A 15,756-nucleotide genomic window follows, 5' to 3' on the forward strand; every position below is an offset into this window, starting at 1 on the left:
TGTGTAAGTATAATAAAATTGTTGATGGATACCAAATTCACTATGTGATGTGATGAATCTATACTATTATATTAAAGACGAAAATTTTAAAATTTGGTTATTGGGTCCTTATTCACTCAATCTAGAGTCGTCAACTCAATATAGAACCGTCACATTAATTTATGAGAATTGTTAGATATAATTTTAAAAATAATTATTAAAGTGATATAAGATCAAATCCTACGAGCAGTATATTATTAAAATAATAATTTATAATATATAATGATAAAAATGACCGTGCAGGTTAAGATATTAACTTAAAAGTATATAGTTCTATTTGTTAAAAGTTTATTTATTGTCATTTCAAATAGTTCGATTTTACTCTAACTCGAGATTTATTTGTAAAAGATATTAATCTGATTATTTGAAAGAAATAAACTTAATATTTTTATATTATTTTTTAAAAGAATATTTGAACAAAATACATTGGAAGTGGGCCAGTCTCATTCAAGAATATAAAACAAGCAAGTGCTACTTTTTTATACTTTATCATAAAAAAGGGAATCGAAAAATTAAATATTATTTGCAATTTAGCAAATGGTTGGGCTGAGTGGGGGCTGGTAGTAGGACTTGACCATCTGATAATATAATTGTTGTTATGATGTGGAGGTAGGAATTTCTACAAAACTCAACTACTGGCCAAGTACCTCCAACAGGAACCAGTTTCTTTCTGTTATTATTAATTATTCAATTACTCTTCTAATCTTCTAGTTTAATACGCTTTGTTTAGTTAATCTATAGTGCATGTAACATTCTGTGGTTCATTGTTGCGCTTGCACAAACTACCCTAATAACAAAGTGTGTTTGGTTCATGCAAGGGTGTAGCCGAGCTGAGCCGAATATTGTAAGGTTCGGCTCGAAGTCAAGTAAAATAGTTCGAGCTCGAACTTGATCGAATCTTTAAATTCAAATTCGAAGTTCGGCTCGTAAAAGGTTCGGGAGGCTCGAGTTCGGCTCGAAAAGTCGAATTAATTGACTAAATATTATCAAAAATTCGAATATGATCGGTTAGACTTGAGTTCGGCACGAGTTCGACTCGATTAAAAAGAAATAATATATAAAAATATTAAATATTTACGTTAAAAATAAATTTATAATAAAAAAAATAAAATAATAAATACTCGATAAGGCTCGCGAACCTTACGAGCCGAATAATTTGAAGCTCGGCTCGGTTAAAAATTCTAAAAGCTCGAGCTCGAGCTTGACTCGATTATTTTCGAGCCGAGTTCGAGTAGCCCACGAACAGTTTGGCTCATTTACACCCCTAATTCATGATAAATTAGGAAACTGCTAGGGATACCTGATTGGTTTCCAAAAAAGTTACAAAATGACACTTGTCTAATTGTCATTGGTTAATTGAAAATGAATCCCCTGCATTTACATTAAAATCACCGGTAAAATTATTCCATAATGCCACATAAGTCATGACACATCAGTTTGTAACAAGTTTTTTACCATTTTTTGTGCCTGTAGTATTACTCGATAAATAATTAGTTTCTACGAAAAATATATGATTTTGTAATAAGTAAAATTTCCGTTTATTTTTAATTTTATAAAAATGTTTGAAAATTCGAATCTTGTCAAAAATAATATTAGTCATTTTCACTAGATTTTTCAATTTTATTTTCGTCCAATGATCTAACTAAACTTAAATGTTAAAATTTACTTGACGACATGGATAAAATCAAAAGGCTAACTCACGCTGAATCTCGGTTAAACTGAAATTTTTAGTAATAATCTTATAATAAAATCAATACTTTTAGTTAAAATTCGGGTAAAATTTAATTCAAGTCCCATTAATTAACCTCGAATTTATCTAATTTTAACTGTTTTGTAATCATGATTCCGTTATCGACGCCACCTGTGTAAAGGAAAGTCTGGTTACAAGTTACCACCGACGGTGGAGGCAGTTCAGGAGATGTAGATGTTTATAAAGTTTTGTTTTTGGTGCAAACTAAGACATATAGATGTGATTGTATGGTGCCCCATTTATCATTCATCTTGTTGAATATTAAATTTTTGATGCTAACAACTGATTTATACTATAGAATGCATTTCCCTCCAACTCTCGATCTCTATTACATATAAATGTTGATCAACATATTTCAAGTAACTAGTTAATGATAACATTTACTATGGTTGCTAATCAAAGTCATTAGGCTAATTTACATTTGTAATTTGTCAATCCGATTTTCCAATACAAACTTGGAGTTTTAGTTTTGAGTAATTTGTTGAGTTACCGACTCATCTAAAACCTTAAGGTATTAGAGGAAATTTTCAATTGAATCATATATTTAACATTTTCCTCACTCCAAAGCCTATTTATGGGTCGAAGAGTAGAACACTGACGCCCATCTTTGGAGCATTAATTGTCTTTAGTATCCACATTACTGAGAATCGAACCTAAATCCTTCCGCCAGCCTAAGCTTTGATACCATGTTGAGTAACCAACTCATCTAAAAACTTAAGGTGTTAGAGGAAGGTTCTAATAGAATCATATATTTAACACCCCCTCACTCGAATGGGTCGAAAAGTGAAACACCGGTGCCCATCTTTGGGGCATTAATTGCCTTTAGTGTCCACATTAAATTGTGAGAATGTTGGGGGTGGCTGAGAATTGAACCTTAGTTCTCCCGCCAGCATAAGCTCAGATACCATGTTGAGTAACCGGCTCATCTAAAACCTTAAGATGTTAGAGGAATTTCGCAATTGGATCATATATTTAACATAATTCTACGTGAACCCCAAAATGGATCTAATAAAATTTGTTTAGATGACATGACACTATCGTGTTTTATCGGTAAAATTCATATATATGTATATATATATTGTTTATTTCAATAATAAGAAAATATTCAATAATTATGTAATTAATATCTCAGCATTTGAGGATAATTTTAGAGGCGAATTCGATAATTTTAATATCTTTCTTAATTTTACGATGGCTTACTCATGCACTCAGTTTATTTTCATATCTACGCTGTGTCACCGTCTTTCATAATTATCAAATAAACGAAGAAACAAATATTCGCTAAATAATTTTTCATTACAAATCCGAAGAAGTAGTTAATTCTTTGTAAACCAAATTATTTCACGTCATAAACAAACACGTAAAAAGTTAAACACTTTCCTTTACAGTTACAAGTATGTACCGAAATCTTTAAACAAAGAATAAAAATAGTAAAATCGTATAAAAAATCAGATTAATTACACTGAAACTCAGAAGAAAAAAGTACAGCTCGAAGAAAATAATAGTACGAGTCCTAGCCCACTTAAAGTGACTTGAGTATCGTTAGCTCTCTCTTTTCGGATCTTTCTAAATAAATTATCTTCTCGCCCTCCCTGTTCAGAGACTGCAAATTAAAGTCGCATTCGGTACTTTCTCTGTTCCTAAATACTTTTCTCATTTCTGTCGTATACGTTTGTCAATGTACATTTTTTATTTTTAATATTTTTAATTTTGTATTAATATTACGGTCTTTCTAATGTGTGTCCAAGGGCACACAATAAGCACTAACTTCTACGAGTTTTAGTACATTTTTATTGGTGGAGTTGTTGTAAATACAATAAAGTACTCGTAAACATGAATACAACAAGATCACTCATGACTATGTTTGATTTTATAAATTAACCGTAAATTAATAATCAATCGCTTAACGTGAACAGTGAAAAGTCAAAATGGGAAACGTATTGTGGTACGGAGGGAGTACTTATTATATAGATTTATTATTTGAGATGGTGTAATATATTATATATATATATATACTTCATATGTCTCGTTCATTTACGTACAATTTCGTTTTTGAAATGTGCCTTTCAACATATATTTCAAAAATTTTAAAATAATTTAATTTAAAAATTAACTACATTCACTCACGTTTACTAATTTCTTCTATACATTTTCACTCACGTTCACTAATTTTTTCAACTACATTCACTTATACGTTAAATATTATTTAATCTTGCTACTTTACTTAATTTATTTTACCTAATTACATTTTTTTAAACCTCTTTGTCACTTTACCTATCTATACTTCTCAAGGACGGAGGGAGTATATCATTCTGTAATTAATTATTTACTTCAAATTTTATATTTTGGGTATTTTTTCAATATCTTGATAATTAATAACAAATATTGATGGTTTGTTTAAATGGCAAACGGGCTATTTCCTCAAATTTTACACGGTTGGAATACTATTATTGTGAGAAACGATTTTTGCAAGTTGTAACAACGGTAAAACTATACCTACGCCGCTTCGTGTTTCATGTGCATTTGTTAATAATTAGTTTTAAAAAAAATCTAAATTATTAATACAAATTTGAGAATAATTTTTTAAAACTAATCATATATTTATTATTCCCAAAATTTGACTTTTTAAAAATTAGCTCAATTTTCATTTTTTTAATGTCATTTTTTAATGAATTAAATAGGGCATTTGGTTGAAAAATTTATGCAAATAACATTTTTATTTATGCGTTATTTTTTGAAAAGAGACATGTAATATGTATGGGACGGATGAAGTAGTAAATTACGATGACCTTTCCAAATACAATATTGAAAATAGATGCTTGTTGAATATTAACGATAATAGAGAGTATAAGATTATGTTTTGAACTTTTTCTATTATTTTAAAATGTTAGTGTGATTGATTATTTAAATGAAATTAGAATACGGTCTGGTTACTTAACAAACGACTTTTAATTCGTTTAATTTTAGTAAAATCTTAATTTTATTTAATATATTTTACAAAATTGTACATGTTGTGAATAATAAATAAATTTTACTATATTACAACGAAATAAAAAAGAGACACGAAAAAGGCTCTTACATATCTGCTTTACACACAAATGTGTATGTATCAAGTAATCAACCACTACCCCGTTGTGCAAATAGTCAAAATATGGCAACCATATGTCGACTGTTTAAGGAACACTTTATTTTCTGATCAAATTTCCTTTTTTTGGATGGTGGGCCCCACTAATCAGTCACCCTCCATTACCATCATCATCAATAGCTTAACCTGAAGACCTAGTTTTCATTACCTTTGAAATCAGTCTTGGTCTTGGTAAATTCTAGATGAAGGGAAAAAAAAAAATGGAAAAGGGGGCTAAAAGTCAAACCCTTGACTATATTCTAATAAGAACTACTCCTCTGTCCCGTTAAATGTTGTCTAATTTGACTTTCGGTATTGTTCACGGTAAGCGATTGACTACTAATTTACGTCTAATCTATAATATCAAACATAGTCATGAGTGATCTCGTTGGATTCGTATTTATCAGTATTTTAATACAGTGAAATTTTTATATTTAATACTAATACGAATTTAAAGATATTTACAATTAAAAGTGTATATTGACAAACGTGTCCAATACAAATATGAAACGTTTTTAGGGACGGAGGGAGTAAGTAACAGTGTTGAGATTATGAAAGGGTTTAAAGAAATTGGTCAAATAGAAACAAAAGTACATAGGTTGATTAACAAATGTGGGTTGTCCCAAGAAGAAAGTGAAGAAGAAGTTTAGTGGCTCAGCACAGTCCAGTCCAGGGACCAGATGGTTTAATTTTCTTATCTACATGCATGTATAATTCATGGTGCAGTGTTGGTAAACTCTGAATTATTGTTTTAGGTTGCAGCATGGGCTAAAATTGTGTAACTTACTGCAATCTCAATCTCTGTTATATATAAGTCGGCTGATTTTTCAAAAATTGTTGATAAATCGGTTCGATTCGTCAAATTTATGATAAATTGTCAATAAATTTTCATACTTTATAAAAATTATTCAATAAATCGATACCTCTACCGTATAGTTACGAATTTTGAAATCTATAACCATAACTGCAATAAATTAAATATTCTTGTAACCGAGCGGGATAGTTGACAATCATTTATTCACGAAAATATTCAAGAATATTAAAAATCCCCGAACCAAAGAATTAGGTGCGGATTGATTAACGTAACCGTTGCATTCACATCAATTATCTATCTGTAAAAAAATTTAGCTGATACGTAATAACATCCATTACTTGTCAAGGATCAAAACCCAATATATAATCTTCATAAAACGATAGTATAGTTGAACCTCGATTAAGTAATAATTGTTAAACTAATAACCTCGTTAAAATAATATTTTTTTCCGGTCCCAACATAATGGACACAGTGTATTTTTATTTCCATTAAAATAATAAACCTGATAAAGTAATATTTTTTCTCGATTCCAATTATATTATTTTAAAGAGTTTTAACTGTAATATCAACTATTAAATCACCCCGAATCAACTAAAGTTGAGCAATCTTTCCTGTTCAAAATTCTACCATCTAGCTAGGTTTGTGTTGTGAAAAAGTAACAATGAAAGATTGGCCGAGTTGAAAAACATGTTTCAGAGAATATACGGATGAGTACTCATCAAACCAACTACAAATTCATTAAACTTTGAAAATGACTCCAAAAGAAATGAATGCAAGTCATCTCACTTTCTTAAAAAGAATCATTGTAAAAAGTCATGTATGGTGGATGAAACTTATAATACATACAAGTTAATTACAACTATACAGTTATAAACTCGCGAGACTTGACTCAGTTGGTTAAAGAGGGATAGCTATCCTCTTGGTCAAATGTTCGAATCTTACGCGAGGAGAATTTATGATTATGCCTTATGAGTCAGAACATGTCGTTTAAATGCGGTTTATCTTAGTTCACGTGATTTGCAGGCTGTTGCGCGAGCCCGTAAAATTTATTCAGTACGTACCCGAAGGGTAGCGGCCGCGGGTTCTGAAAACCCTATACAAGTAGAAGTGATCAGAAAATGTTAAAACTTGACACAAGTCACATACAAATCTGTTGTCCTTGAAGAACATGAAGGTCTCAGTTATTAATGGTCCTACTTTCTGCTACTTTTAAAGTGGAAGGGATTTATTTTTCTACATTCATGTGCTAAGGCCAATTGCTAGGGTTTGGATTCTCCTCACAAGTTGTTGTCATTAATAATTACAATATCATCCCACAGATTTTTCACATGTCTACTAGTTATTTCATTTCACCTAGTCCTTTCTACCTCTACTACTTTTGTATTATTATATTTCTTTTCTTATATAAATTAGGGAAATTAAAAATATATAATTTAGGTAACAAATAATGAGGGGATAATCAAACACTGTATTAATATATCATATCATGATTCCTAATATTCATTATTAGGCGTTAGTCCCGTAAAAATCGTCTTATATAATTACGTTCCTATGTGGAGCATTTGATATTCAGTTAAATCTCTTTAAATTAATAAGATTTGGATAAAAAAAATTATTTCTTTATCGAAAGTATAAATACACCGTGTTCCTTATATTGTTACCAATTTTTTTTTTTATTATTTTAGCTAAATTATTAATTTACCGGTGTTTAACTGTATCTTACACGAAATCTCAATATTAATAGTTAGAACGTTACTACACGTGGTCGATTAAAATACGTCTTAAGTAATAACGACAAACGAAATTTATCTTATAAATTGTGCAATTTTTTAAGTAGGAGTCGTATAGAATGACTCATTCTTGTAATGTAAATTTCAGATGCCAACTACTCAATATTAGAGTTATGTACTAAATATATATCTGTGTTATGGTGCAGTTAGGTGGCCATGAGTCATGACATTTTTAGTCATTTGTTAATTATCACATGATCATGGTGTTAAATTGCAACTAGTGGATGCAGTGGGATATTCATATAATTATTTAATTTCAGTTTTAAATTAAATCTTTAGGTATGTTTGTGTGTATATTGGTCCAATTCAAATACCCGAAAATAAAGAAAATTTTGAACCAAGAATTTTCGAAAGAAAATCATTTTTTTGGCTATTTTCTCGCTACGTATATGGCTTTAATTTTAAAAATTTCCCATTTTTATCTATATGGATTAACTTTTCGTGTTATTAAATTTTGGCTGAGGTCAAGTTTATTACTCTCTCCGTTTCATTCAATTCTATACAGTTTGTTTAATTAATCGACATTTATTTTAATATAAATATAAAATATAGTTTCATAATTCACTTTTAAATTATTTTTTTGTATTAAATTCAAATAATAAATTCTTACATAAAAAATAAATTAAAATAATTTAAGAAATTATGCTTAAAAGGAACGATATTATGCGTGCCGAGTTCCCGTACTCCCGATCTACACAACAGAGTTAGTATTCCCTCTGTCTCATTGAATTCTATACGTTACTTTTCGGTACGCTTTTCAATACTCATTTAAAACATAACTCCTCAATATTTTTAAAATTTTTTTTTTCTGAATAAAAGTTTCATGTTTAAACTTTTATTCAAAAAAAATTGAAAAAAACATTATCAAACTATACTTTATAGAAGTCTCGAAATACGTGCAAATAATAAATGTATAGTTACGAAAGGGACTGAGGGAGTAACATTTTAGCTTTACATCTGGATACTAGACGGAATCATTGGAATCACGGTGCTACTAATAAAAAAGGTCCGGCATGTACTTAGGAAAAATACAATTAAAAGATAATTAAAAGGCTTAATATGGTTAGACGAAGAAAAACAAAATTAAACATGCTAAAGAAATGGCAAACATCATTATATATAATGCCAAAGCTATTTAAGAAGTAGTTTTGAATCTTTGCTATACATGAGAAACTTACAAAATTAAACAAGAACTGCAAAAAAGAACATGCTTCGATGTATAGAGTATGCATATCATTGGCCGTTGTTATTTTAGTTCGCAATTCTGCTACACGTACATAGTATGTAGTGGTCCAGTATATATAGTGCGGGCTTGGGCCTTGTTTTTGTTTCAAACATAAAAGCAATTGGGATGGTTTCGACCTCTGTGGTTATGTATGATCTATTTTGGGCTTTTGACAAAAACTGGGTGCTATTTGTCTTCAAGAACTGAATAAGTAGGGATAGGCGTCGGGTCACTACGGAGCCGGGTAGTGCTATCCCCGCCCCCGGTCCGCGACTTTAAATCTGATCCCTGTCCCCGGCCCATTCCCCGTCGGGGACTATATATCATTCTCCGTCCCAAACGAGGAACGGGGATCTCCGCGGTTAATCGGGGATATTTTATTTAAATTATAAATTTTACTAAATAATTTTTTATGCAAGATGTAGAAAAAAATAGCAAAAATTAAATATTATACTGCAAATTATAATAATTTTGTCTTTTAATACATGGAATATTATGTAAAATCAAAGTACATTTGTAATTATTCACTCTCACCTCATACTTCGAAAAAGATTGCATCTAAAACATCTCTAACAACATAGAAAATGCAAATTGTCCCTAACATTTACATATTTTTTGAAGATAAATAGGTATATAGAAATATATTGTAGAACGGGGAAAAATCGGGCTGGGGACGGGGATAGGGCCGGATAGTCATAAAAACCGTCCCCAACCCGTTCCCCGATTTTTTCTTAAATCGTCCCCGTTCCCGGGACCGTACCCGCAAAAGTCCCCGAATCCCTGCCACTTTCAGTGCGGGGATCGGGGCGGTATCGGTCGGGTCGGAGTCAATGGCCATCCCTATGAATAAGGATGTGACACAAAATGGGTGCAATTTTAATTAGCCCGTTTGGTATTTTCTTATTGAGCTTAATTCTTCCGCGTACTCACCAAGGTTAGGTAAGTTAATTGAGTATAAAGACTTTTTTCATATGAACATAGAGTGATATATTTATAATTATGAATTTCTTTTTATAAATTTTTAAATTTATCATAACGATATACTATGTATTTATTTAATTCCCCTAAGTACGTACCTAGAAGGGGTGTTATTGAGCCGAGCCAAGTCGAACACTGCAGACTCGACTCGAACTCGATTAAAATTGTTCGGGCTCGAGCTCGGAGTTCCACCGAACCTTAACTTTCAAGCTCGAAACTCGGCTCGCAAAAAGTTCGATAAGATCTAGTTTAGCTACATTGCTCAATTCAATTTTACCAAATATCGATAAAAACTCAAAATATGATTGGTTCGGGTCGAGTTCCATTCGATTAAATACATGGATTGGCTCGGTTGGTTAAAGATGGGATAACTATCTTCTTGATCACGGGTTCGAATCCCACGGTAGAACAATTTATGATTATGTTTGTTGAGTCAGAGCATGTCGCTTAAATGCGGTTTACCTTGGTTCACGTGGTTTGCAGGTTATTGCGTGGGCACGTGGGGTTTAGCCATTGCGCACCCGAATAGTAGCGGCTGCGGGTTCCCTACGATAAAAAAATTTAAATATTTATATTAAAAAAATAAAAACTAGGAAAAATCGATATGGGTCGTGAACCTTACGAGCCGAATATTTTGAAACTCGAGAATAGCTTGGTAAAAAAATTGAATATTTCGAGCTCGAACTCAGCTCGATTATTGTCGAGTTGAATTCAAATATTTTACGAGTCGAGTTTGACTAATTCACCAACAGTTTGGCTCATTTACGTTCTTATTTAGAGGTAATTTTTCTCTTTCTTACGGACTCTAACATTAACTTCTTGGTGTAAATTTACTTAGCTATTTTGGTGTTTTGGATATTTTAATAATTTTGATAAGTTTTCTCTCTCGCGTGAGAGTCGGCCGCCCTACCTTCACTTAACCCTAACCGCCCAATCTTCTTTTCCACCCTTTCTACCCATCTCTATCTCGACATTTTGTTTACTTTTCTTTAATAAAATCGAGATTTGTTTCACAAAACTCGAAAAATCCATTACAACTCTTCACATTGGGTTTCAGATCTACTAAGGTAAGAGTTTGGATTTTATAATAAAATTCAGTTTTTGAATTCAAAATTTCCGGTCTAACAACATATTACAATTTGATGTTATTCCGAGATTTTTGAATTTTGGGTTATTTTCGTATTGTTCTGTTTAAGTTATTATTTGTGTGTTTGATTGTCTCGCTTTGTGCGGTGTGGTGGTTATGTTAAAAATGAATTTGATGGTGTATTGGGAGATCTGGATATCTCGCATCAACAACACTTTCGGCATGTGTATAGCTAGTGTCCGACAGGTAGATAGCTGGGGTGCGATTGGAACGGTGGTGAAAATCATATGTGTTCACCTCTCACAAAAAATATTTGTTCAATACACGAGGCCTCTAAACTCAGTTGTTGCAACTGAGTCCTCTGAACATTGGACTATTAATCGAATTAATGTGAGGGTCAATTGTAAAGCTACTATTTTCGGGGGAGATGCATCCTGGATTGCCCGGGAAACTATTACCTTCATTTTTAATTTTCAGAATATTTGTATTCAGTTTGTTAAGCAAGCTGGCAACAAAACGGATAATTATTTAGCTCTATTTGTTTTTTCAACCTGGTTGCATGATTGTCCCGATTGAGTCTCTTTCAAATTATTAATGAAATCTGTTTTTAATTTGGCAAAAAAAAAGAGAAGTTCTTATTTAGAATTGTGTCGAGAGAAAAGAGTTTCTGTTATAATTGATTGTAATTTTTAAGTCAATGGTAAAATGGTAAAATAGTAAAGCTAGTCTTATGAGTAGAAATTTTGATAATGCATTTAATGTTTTTGTTCTTCAACTTGGCTATAAATATATGGCCTTGGTGAATGAAAAATTTGCACCAAGCATCTTACAAATATGCTCTCTATCTCCCTCCGATTATCATTCTTTCCCTCTCAGATTTAGTAACCCGTTCTAAAATATTAAAGCTAGTATATTACAACACGTTATCAGCACGAAGCCCTGCCGAAACTGAGAATGTATAATTTTAATTTAAATATACATATATACGAGTAGACGTGGTTACACCCTCTACATATAATTCAAATATATATAACCGGAATAGACGTGGTTACACCCTCTACTAATAATTTAAATATATATGGCCGGAGCACCGCCTATTAAAATTATTTTACGGTACCATTGAATTTTGGGTAATACCGAAGTATAGTGGGAACCTTAGTTTATAAATTACATACTTATCGGATAATAATTTTTTTGCCCCTAACTAACTTATGCAGGATTGTCCACTTTAATTTATTATTGGTCGGAGATAACCTGCATACGCAGACGTCCGTATGGCGGGTGAAAATCCATTTGTCATTTTATATATAGATCTGTTTATATTATCAATGATAATAATGATATATACATTGATTATTGCGTACTTGTTAACGCACCCGATTAACTAGGATTTTATGTAATATTTACATTGATGAATTAAAATTTAACAATTTCATTTTAATTCAGATTTAGTATGACAAATATTAAAAGCTTGTCGTTCGTTGCCTTGGACATTTCTGGCGATAATTATTTATCATTGGTACAAGATGTAAAGTTGCACTTGGGTTCAAAGAAATTAAGCGATAAAATAAAGGCAGAAAATAAATCCACAGCCGAAGAAAACTTTACCTCTATAATTTTTCTCCGACACCACATGCATGAAGATTTAAAATCTGAGTACTTAGAAGTCGAGGATCCCTTTATTTTATGGGAAAATCTAAAGGATAGGTTCGATCACCAGAAACTAGTTTATCTATCTGCATCTGAAAATGATTGGGCTAATTTAAGACTTTAGGATTTTAAGAGTGTCTGAGTATATAGCTCTGCTTTGTTCAAAATAAGTTCTAGGCTTATTATGTGTGGTGAGAAAGTTACGGAAAAAAAATCGATAAAACGCTATCAACTTTTCACCCCAACAATATCAACTTAGCAGATATGTACAGGGAGCGCAAATTTACTAAGTTCGGGGATCTTTTATCAACTCTCCTCGTTGCTGAACAGAATCATGAATTGGTGATTAAGAATCATCAATCCCGTACAACAGGATCTGCCCCATTACCTGAAGTAAATAACATGTCATTCCAGCAGAATGTACGTGGAAAAGGGTATAGAGGTGGACGGGGCCAAGGGCGGTACCGTGGACGAGGTCGGAGACACGGGCATTTTCGTCCATATAACAACTCTGGTCATCGGAAGTGGCAATCTGAATCACAGAGTAAAAGAAAGGCACCACGAGGAGGAAAAACTGAAAATGTTTGCTATAGGTGCGGCATGGATGGGCACTGGACACGTAATTATCATGCCCCAGATCATCTTGTTAAGCTATACCAATCTTCACAAAAATCAAAAGAGAAAACGGTAGAAACAAATTTCGCCAACAATAACATAGATGATTTCCCGAGAATCACAACTGGAGGAATAAGCATTAACGGTCCGAATGAACCTAACGAATCTCCCATATGGGAGGCTGAAGATTAGTTTCATATAATTACTATAGTAGTGTGTATTGTGTGCTTTATTTTTTTTGAACTATGTAGCGTGTTTTGTTCTTATCAAATAAATTATGTTTCTTAATTATATACAGAATGGATTCTGAAGATATATGCATTGCTGATTGTGGTACAACTCATACGATTCTACAGAACCGAAAATATTTTACCCAAATAACCAAAACTGAAGCTCAAGTCGGAACGATTTCCGGCGTATCTAATATAATCGAAGGTTTTGGAAAAGCTAGTTTTATCCTCCCTAATGGTACTCACATACACATTCCAAATGCATTATATTCTAGTAAGTCTACTAGAAATCTTCTTAGTTTTAAATATATCCGACTCAATGATTTTCACATCGAAACTACCTCTGAGGCTGATAGAGAATATCTTCTTATTACTTTCGCTAATTCTACAAATAAGAAAATCTTAGAAAAGTTTCACTCACTTTTCTCTGGATTATATATAATGAAAATTAGAACTATTGAGTCACACAATGTCATTGCTTCCAAACTCATAGATCCAAAATCTTTTACACTTTGGCATGAAAGATTAGGTCATCCTGGCGTCTCTATGATGCGTCGTATTATAGAGAATTCTACTGGTCATCCTCTTAAAGATTTTAAAGTTCTTTCCAACAATGACCTTCCATGTTCAGCATGTTCTTTAGGAAAATTGATTACTCGGCCACCCCCTACTAAAGTTCAGCTTGAAAACCCAGCTTTTCTAGAAAGGATCCAAGGCGACATATGTGGACCTATACACCCATCATCTGGCCTAATTAGGTACTTCATGGTATTAATCGATGCCTCAACTAGATGGTCTCATGTTTGTCTTCTCTCAACTCGTAATGATGCTTTTGCAAAATTACTTGCCCAAATAATCAAATTACGAGCTCAATTCCCAGATCATTGCATTAAGTCAATTCGTTTAGATAATGTCGGTGAATTCACATCTGCAACTTTTGTCGACTATTGCATGTCTATAGGAATCTCAGTTGAACACTCGATTCCTCATGTACATACACAAAATGGGTTAGCCGAGTCCTTTATCAAAAGACTCCAACTTATTGCAAGACCGCTGTTGTTGAAACCAAAATTACCTACATCTATTTGGGGTCACGCAATACTTCATGCTGCTAATATTATTAGGATTAGACCAACTTCCTACAACCAACATTCTCCGCTACAACTGGTACTTGGTCAAGTTCCTAATATTTCTCACTTCAAAATTTTCGGAAGTGCTGTATATGTACCGATTGCTCCACCACAAAGATCGAAGATGGGAGCTCAAAGAAGAGTGGGTATCTACATTGGTTTTGATTCCACATCTATAATTAGATATCTAGAGCCTCTAACCGGAGACTTATTTACCGCAAGATATGCAGATTGTCATTTTGACGAGTCTATGTTTCCTCCCTTAGGGGGAGATAAACATTCAAATAAAGTTAATCCTGACATAACATGGAATGTATCAGGATTATATTTTCTAGATCCACGTACCGGTCAATGCGAACTTGAAGTTAAAAGAATTATTCATATGCAAAATATCGCAAACCAAATGCCTGACGCATTTAACGATTCTAGAAATATAACTAAATCTCATATACCTGCAGTAAATACTCCAGCTAGAATAGATATACCAATTCAAAAATTAGATACAAAAGAATTGGTTACAGAATCAAAGCCACGCCTGAAGCGTGGTAGACCGGTCGGTGCAAAAAATATTGCACCACGAAAAAGAAAAATAAAGAAAATTGCCCCTGAAGTGGCACATGCTCCAGAAGAAGCAAATACCCCTGAAGTGGTATTATCTCCTGAAGAGATTCCAGTCCCTGAAGATACGGGGTTAAACAATCACGAAATTTCAATAAATTAGGTGCATGATATGAAATTATGGGATCGAAGTAAAGCCATAATCGATGATGTATTTGTGTATTTCGCAGCATTGGATGTAGACATAAATTCTGATCCTGAACCACAAAGTGTGGATGAATGTCGTCGAAGAAAAGACTGGCCAAAATGGAAAGACGCAATCCAAACAGAATTAAATTCATTGCGTAAAAGAGAAGTATTTGGACCTGTTGTCCAAACACCAATCGGTGTGAACCCTGTTGGGAATAAATGAGTATTCATAAGAAAACGAAATGAAAAGAATGAAATTATGAGATATAAAGCCCGACTTGTAGCACAGGGGTTTTCTCAAAGGCCTGGAATTGATTATCAAGAGACATACTCGCCAGTGATGGATGAAATTACTTTTCATTTTATATTAGGTATGGCATCTAAAGAAAAATTGGAAACACGTCTTATGGACGTCGTTACTGCATACCTATATGGTTCACTTGATAGTGAAATTTTTATGAAAATCCCAGAAGGGTTAAAAATGGATGAGTTCAAGAAACCTCGTCATATATTCTTCATTAAACTTCAACGATCATTGTATGGGCTGAAACAATCTGGTCGTACGTGGTATAACAGA

At 32.6% G+C, this 15,756-nt stretch overlaps 1 protein-coding gene across 1 annotated transcript; it reads left to right on the forward strand.

Annotated features, from left to right (window-relative positions):
• The first annotated feature begins 12,721 nt into the window (after window positions 1–12,721).
• On the forward strand, window positions 12,722–13,264 carry LOC141718207 (uncharacterized). The gene has a single exon (XM_074520583.1). It carries the CDS (start codon window positions 12,722–12,724, stop codon window positions 13,262–13,264), a length of 543 nt encoding a protein of 180 aa, XP_074376684.1.
• Window positions 13,265–15,756: the final 2,492 nt, after the last annotated feature.

Source organism: Apium graveolens, chromosome 4 (assembly GCF_009905375.1).
Source record: "Apium graveolens cultivar Ventura chromosome 4, ASM990537v1, whole genome shotgun sequence".
NCBI lineage: Eukaryota > Viridiplantae > Streptophyta > Magnoliopsida > Apiales > Apiaceae > Apium > Apium graveolens.

Bases quoted from the DNA above. Each gene is read 5' to 3' on its own strand.
- LOC141718207 (XM_074520583.1), top strand. From the start codon at position 12,722: ATGTACAGGGAGCGCAAATTTACTAAGTTCGGGGATCTTTTATCAACT.